The following is a 6,734-nucleotide window of genomic DNA, read 5'->3' on the forward strand; positions in this document are numbered from 1 at the left end:
GGTGGTCTGAGGTATTGCATGAGTCTGAGACCCTAAGCATCAGAAAGCAGGCAAAAAACACGAAACACGTGAGAACCAGAGGTTTTCTTTCTGATGACTCCTAAATGAGAGCCATGATCTGATTTGCGGTTTTTCATATTTTCTTGCATAACAGTGGAAACGTTCCCAGTGGGAATGTTACTTCCTGCTTCATGGGTGAAGCACAGCATCACTGCACATCTCTGCTCATCTGTTCTGTTTCTTTCACACATCCTGACCTCAGTCACATTCCTGATCTTTCTTTACTGCTGGTTGATTTTGAAAGCATAGATTTTATGATAATTTAGACCGTGATGTGTCTTTTTTAGTGGAATAGCTCTTTAAATTATACGTTTATTTCAGGTTTGTGATTCTCGTTGCCCTGCTTTTACATTTGCTTCCTAACTGTCTTGTTTCCGTCTTTCTCTGCAGACAAATGTTTCTCCAACCAGACCAGCCCCAAGTGTGTCTCCTCATCCTCTTCCTCCTCGGATGTGGAGCCTAACTCGTCTTCCTCCTCCTCCTCCATCCTTCCTGTCAGTCAGATGATTGACAAGGTGAGAGATTACTGCTCCACGCGCACCGACAACTTCTACAAAAACATCATCATGTCCGACAGTTTCGCCAACTGCACCCGGCTCTAGAGCTGCAGCTCCAGCTTCTGGAAGACCTTTTCTCTTTGTAAATATTCACGACTCGCTTTCAGCCTGGGATGCGCCTCGTTCTGGAACATCTTCAGGCGTTTAAGGCTCCTCTGTTGTTGCCAGAGGAGATTGTTCTGAATCTAAAGGAGCTTGGGGAATCTTTGCAGATCTGACCGGGAACGTCTTCTGGAACGTTTCCTTTTCCGTCCAGGAAAACGGATCAGCCTTTCCGCCGTCCTATTACGCACCTACAATCTTAAGGAACATGTTTTATTTTATTGTTTTCTTGTGTTATATGTGTTTGTTTGGTATTGTATAAGTAGTAGGAGTTTTACAATGTGGAAATCATTTAGATTGAGAAATTTGTTCAAGTTCAGCTCATTAAAACAGAATCAGTGACATTAAAATCTAGTCCTGTCCTCAAAATTTCTATAAATTATGACAGAATCAATAATTCAATAATTCCCCAAACCAGCTTTAATGCAACACAGAAGATTTTCTGATGACCAAACGAGCAAAGTGTCTCAAGGCCAGAGAAACAACTGGCTGTTGCAAAATAAATTATTAAAAATATAACAGCTGCAAACCGTAAGAAGCAAAAAAGTTATTTTTCAAAATGCTTGGTGGGAGTCCACAGCTGAGGGCTCCTGCTTTCTGCATGGAGGGTCTTTCCTGGTGGTTGTTGGTGGTGGACTTTAATTATAATAAATATTTACATAAATCTGACTGAGATGAGACTGAGATCATGAATTAGAAATAAATATCTGGACCTTATTTAGCCATGAACGTTTAGACTTTCTTCTCTTATATATTCCACACAAAATCAGCTCAATAAAAGACTATAAATCATTTAAACAGTCGTCAAACCACCAATACTGTAGCAGCTTAACTGATTTAAATGTAGGCGACATGGACTTATGGTGCCGTTTGTAAAGTCACACTGTCAAAACTGAACAGCAACAGTTTGGTTTATAAAGCCAAACTGGAGAAAAACATTATTTCACTCACAAGTTCACCATGTTGTTCAGTCATTTATTCACTGCTTAAAACTAAATATTTAACATTTAGTCAACCAACTAAATATTTAGCTCCAAACAAAATGTTCAGCAAGCTGAGTATTTAGCTTCAAGCTAAGCATTTATAGTTACCAGGGTAAATGCTTGATTTTAGACAACATGAAGCCACCTGTAAGCTAAATATTTAGTTAAGTATGTAGTTGGTAAGCTGAATATCTAGCTCAGTATATTTGATTTGAAGCTGTGACATTTATAAATAAATGCATAACATGATGAAATTATTTACCAGCTAAATAACCCAAACTACTGCTGGTCATTTTTGACTGCATGTGTTTTATTTACTATTGCAGCTGTAATACAAAAAATCTTTTCTGTATTTCCTGAGTGGTTGAGAGCTAAATGGTGGTTAATATGGTGACATATTTCCGTATTGTATAAGTTATTTTCTGGCAGTAAGTATGTCTTTAAGTGTTATGGAAACATCTGGCAGTGACCACATGATGCCTCCTGGATTCATTCAGGACTGAAGCTCCGCTGCTCATGCAGACAAAAACCTTTTCCATTTAAACTCAAAGAGAGGAATGTTAATCATCACTTTAATAATCTGTTTATACACACAGAATAAGCTATAAAGAGCAAAATATGGCAGCAGTTTTCACTCTGATGTAGCTTCAGCCTCACCAAAGACAGAATACTTTGGGTGAATTTTGCTTCCTGAGTGTTCACTAGAACCAAATGATCTTTTGCAAACTCTGCAGAGCACAGAAACCCTCCTGGAATCAGTTTGAGACACGTCAAGTCACAGGAACAAACCCTAAGTTAGAAACGACCCATAAAACCTCCCAGTTTTCCACATCCACGCGTCTCCAGGATGACGAGGTGCTTCAGTTTGGAGCTATAGGGTGGTCAGAGACGCTGATGCGATCCTACTGTATCATGTAACCGCCGGACTGTAAAAAGGGAAAGAGCCGGAGAGAAATGGGCTGTTATGTTCTGTTGTCTTTTTTAATACTGTGATGTTTGTTTGTGGAGCCATATCCTCTGTAAATAGTGATCTCTCTGTTCGATGTGCCTCATTCTGTGTGTGGATGCAGGAAGCTGCAGTCCGGATCGTTGTGAAGCTCCGAGTGCAGAACGGATGAGACGGGAAAGACCAAACGGACTTGGTCCAGATTAGACTTCTGTGTTGTTAGGAAACTGATCTTTGATTTCTCTCTGCAGCTGTTTGGGTGAAGATTAAATAAATACACTTTATTGTTACATAAGCAGACTTTTTCCACCTTTATGCTGCTTCATTTTACATTTGAGAAATACAAAAAGAAAGCCCGACCAAACGCAAACGGAGGCTCAGTCAGTCTTTGCTTCTCCTGCCAGGTTAGTTTTAAATCTGGCAGCTTGAACGTGGAAAGAAATGTTTTAGGGTGATAAACAGTGATGTCTCTGCAAAAAGTATGAAAAATGAGGAATCAGTGGGGAGTTTTCCACAGAGCTGCACATAAAAACTCATTTTCTTGTAATTTTCAATGTCTATGAAGCAGAAGGAATAAATAAACTCAATCAATCTTAGAATCAGGAACCTGTTTTGTGTCTGGCTTAAACATTGACCACAGTCTCTAAGAATTAAAAGGTTCATTTCGCCCATCTCAGTGAGCCAGTTTTATGATATTTCCCACTGGAAGAGGGAGGAAACCCAAGAACATTGTTTTTGGGGAAAACTGTAAAAGGTTTAGCAGCACAAGTGAAATCCCATCCCGGTCCCTCTGTGTGTTGGCACCGGTTTAAGCTAGTGGTACCTTTAAAGGGTCATGTTCTGCTTTTCTATGACTTTCACCAAATAAGCCAAATATTCACATGGAAAACCCTTTCCTGAAGTCTGATAACTGGAAACAGGATAACATCGCCCCTGCAGCTTTGGCTGCAAAAACAACATTAAAAATAAAGATTTTGGATATTTAATGACGCTACAGTGGACCCCGACTAGTTCAGGTTCGGGTTTTTTTGTCTGTTTACTGAATGTTTTTTGTAGAGCATTTAAAATATATTCTAAAAAATAAAATAGCTAAGCACAATGCTTGACCAGCATTTGAAAACCAGCCAATCCAGAAGTCTAATTTATTTTCCTTGGTGCTGATTGGCTGCATTGGCTACAATGAAGACCATAGATATTATCCTCTGTAACACTGACAGGCTCCACTGTGCATATTTTAACTGCTAAAATATGCAGTTATAGACATTTTTAGAGCAGATTCATGCATTATGGTACGACTAATTAGTAGAATTATGAATTAACAAACTAGAGAATAAGATGATTGTGACTCACTGGTGATTTGTGTTTCCCTTGTTGGAGGCCACAGCATCCATCTTTCCATCAGGCAGAAACCAAGAAGCTTCAAACAATCAGACGCTGTTAAAACTGTAAGTTGAATTGAAAGAAATCTTGGACTGTAAGTGTCACCATCCTCTGGTGGACCCACGTGTAATCTTTGATGCATTTACAGCGTTTTATGTTCGATATGATATTTTTAAGACTCTTCCATTCCAGTTAAATTTCCAGATTCGGTTTGGTAAAATCCACCTTTCTGTGACCCGTTTAGACGGTTGACGGTTCCTCTGTGGTAACATCTGACCAGTCTGGACTCAGAGTTCTCATTATTTCTCTCATTTATTTAACTTGAATTGAATTTTTTTAATACGTTTTGTTGAATACACCGTTTGTCTCCCGTGGTTAACCACACAATCGTCTTTTTGGATCTCGACCCACCGGTTCTGGCAGCAGCAGAGTTCAGCATGAGGTCCAGTGCGTGGTCAAGGACGCATTTCACCGACCACCAGAAACCACGGGTCGCTCTTTCTTTCCTTTTCCCAGCATGGCGGAGGAATTTATTCATCAGCTCACCAAATAAAAGCCAGAGAGACTCAGGCTGGGAGAGCGGACGTCCTGTTAGAGGAAAAATGATTATACGTTTTCTCTTGTTGACCAAAATACAACCAAACTGGGCCAAAACACTTCATTATGAATAAGTGAGACTTAAATATTACCTTCCATTTTAAAATAGAAAGGAGTATTAAAGGAAACTTTATTGATCATCTTTTAAAAATAGGGTTTAGAAAGCCAGAAGTGGTGTTCTTAGAGCTAAAAGCAGTTTGTGTCTCATCTTCAGCCGACTGCATCCAAAAATCACAGAGGATTTTTATTTATGGTTTATCAACCAATCAAGTTTATTTATAATGTGCATTTTAGCAACAAGGCAGCTCAAAGAGCTTTACATCATAAAACATAAACATCATCAAGCATCAATCGTTGTATATTGAAGTTCAAAAGCATCTCTAACCAGGTGAGTTTTTAGCCTTTAATGGAGGTCAGTGTTTTGGCTGTTTTGCTGTTTTCTGGTAGTTTGTTCCAGATTTGTGTTGCATAGAAGCTGAATGCTGTTAAATCAGATGGTTTATGTTAATATTCAGAATGAACAAAATAGTTGATGTAAGCAAGGAGCATGTTTGAAGTTCAGTTCACATGATTACATAATAAAATTTAAAGACATTTATATAAAGCAATCTAATAAATCTTAAATCCTAAAAGATACTTAAAATATAAAACTTTTAAAAGTTTTTTATGATAGTTATTAGATCAAATTTCTTCAAACATACAATACTCTTATTTACATTTTAGCACTAATGAAGTTCCATACAGTGTTTCAGTTTCACAGCTGTTTGTAAAAATATTTCTTCTCTTTTTTTCTGCTTTTTCATGGATACAGTTTTTTTTTTTTAGGATTCAACAAATATTGCAACTTCTGCCCAAAGTCCAGCTTATAGGAACCTCTTTCCTGTCAAGAAATTGAAACTCTTCATGATTTTGCTGAGTAATAAAATGCCGAGTCACTGGTTGCTATAACGATGTCCACCTATTTGTTTAACTTGTAAGGCATTGAAAAAAGTCCCTGAACTGAGCAAATTATTAAACATCATCACACCCTAAGCTGGATATTCTGTGGCACAATCTTCAAAAATCAACCAACTTATGCTGCAATTTTTGGAAAAAAAAAAACTTTAAAAGGTCCCAGATGCTTCAGTCTGATTTAAAAGAGTAAATAATGTCAGTTATTACTCAGGTTGATCAGCTGCAGCCTCCTTCCTCCATCCACAGCAGAGAAACTCGTCCTGCACCACGAACCAGGGGTGAAAAACTGATCCCCAGACTCGAATGTTCGGTAACATTTTCTGTTTTCTCTCCACCTCATGTTCACCTCTCTGCTAACTCTCAGCGCTGGGATTTATCAAACATGCGGTCAGGTCACAAATGCAGAAAATGTGTGAACCCTGTTGCTACTCCATGTGCCATAAGTCCAAGGAGAGAAAACACAAGAGCCCAGAGATCATTTATCATCTGGTGTATGGAGATGAGGTGGTTGACACACACTCAGCGAGAACAAACCCAGGAACGCTCAGGTTTCATTGGTTTCGCTCTCCTCACTGCTGACAGAGACTCTGCTGCCACAGAATGCAGATTACAGCGTGTGGTTTGGAGACGACGAGCCGCCTTGTTCTGAGGTCGGAGGAGGATTTTCAGAAATCTCTAAGACCCTTACTCTAAAGGTTATGATGGTAGATGTATTATAGTGCAATAATAACTTACAGGTAAAAAGGAAAGGCTGTCAGTTGCATAAATGTCTGCTCTCCAGGTCAAAGTAATATAAAATTCTTCAAATTCTTCATATGCTGCAAAATAAATCCATCTGTTTTATGTTCAAGCAGCAGGGATTACTGCTACCTGAGTGACCTGAGGTCCACTCAGACTTACTGTTCTCTACTTTGGGAAAAAACTGTGAGACATGTGTTGAAGTGAGTTGAACTTGTGGACCGTAAACGACTTAAAAATAAAATCCAGTACTGGGAGATTGATCTGCAGCTGCTCAACACATGAAACGACACATAAAGCAAAACTTTGATCCGTCAGGATGAAGAAAATGCAGTAAAACAGGCAGATGAATCTATGTTGAGCCTGACTTTAGGATCCAGCTCTGCTAACTTGCTAATGCATTAGCAGAGATAATAA

General features: G+C 38.8%; 1 protein-coding gene across 1 annotated transcript in view; it reads left to right on the forward strand.

Annotated features, from left to right (window-relative positions):
- Positions 1-2,978, forward strand: part of LOC106941227 (G-protein coupled receptor 126-like) — a 38,830-nt gene extending 35,852 nt beyond the window's left edge. The window contains exon 28 of the mRNA XM_015024172.1: positions 451-2,978. Within this exon, the coding sequence (XP_014879658.1) occupies positions 451-662 (212 nt within the window). The 3' untranslated portion in view covers positions 663-2,978. The remainder of the gene's footprint in view (positions 1-450) is intronic.
- Positions 2,979-6,734: the final 3,756 nt, after the last annotated feature.

Source organism: Poecilia latipinna, unplaced genomic scaffold (assembly GCF_001443285.1).
Source record: "Poecilia latipinna isolate Pla-1442-1.1 unplaced genomic scaffold, P_latipinna-1.0 Scaffold3558, whole genome shotgun sequence".
NCBI classification, from domain to species: domain Eukaryota; kingdom Metazoa; phylum Chordata; class Actinopteri; order Cyprinodontiformes; family Poeciliidae; genus Poecilia; species Poecilia latipinna.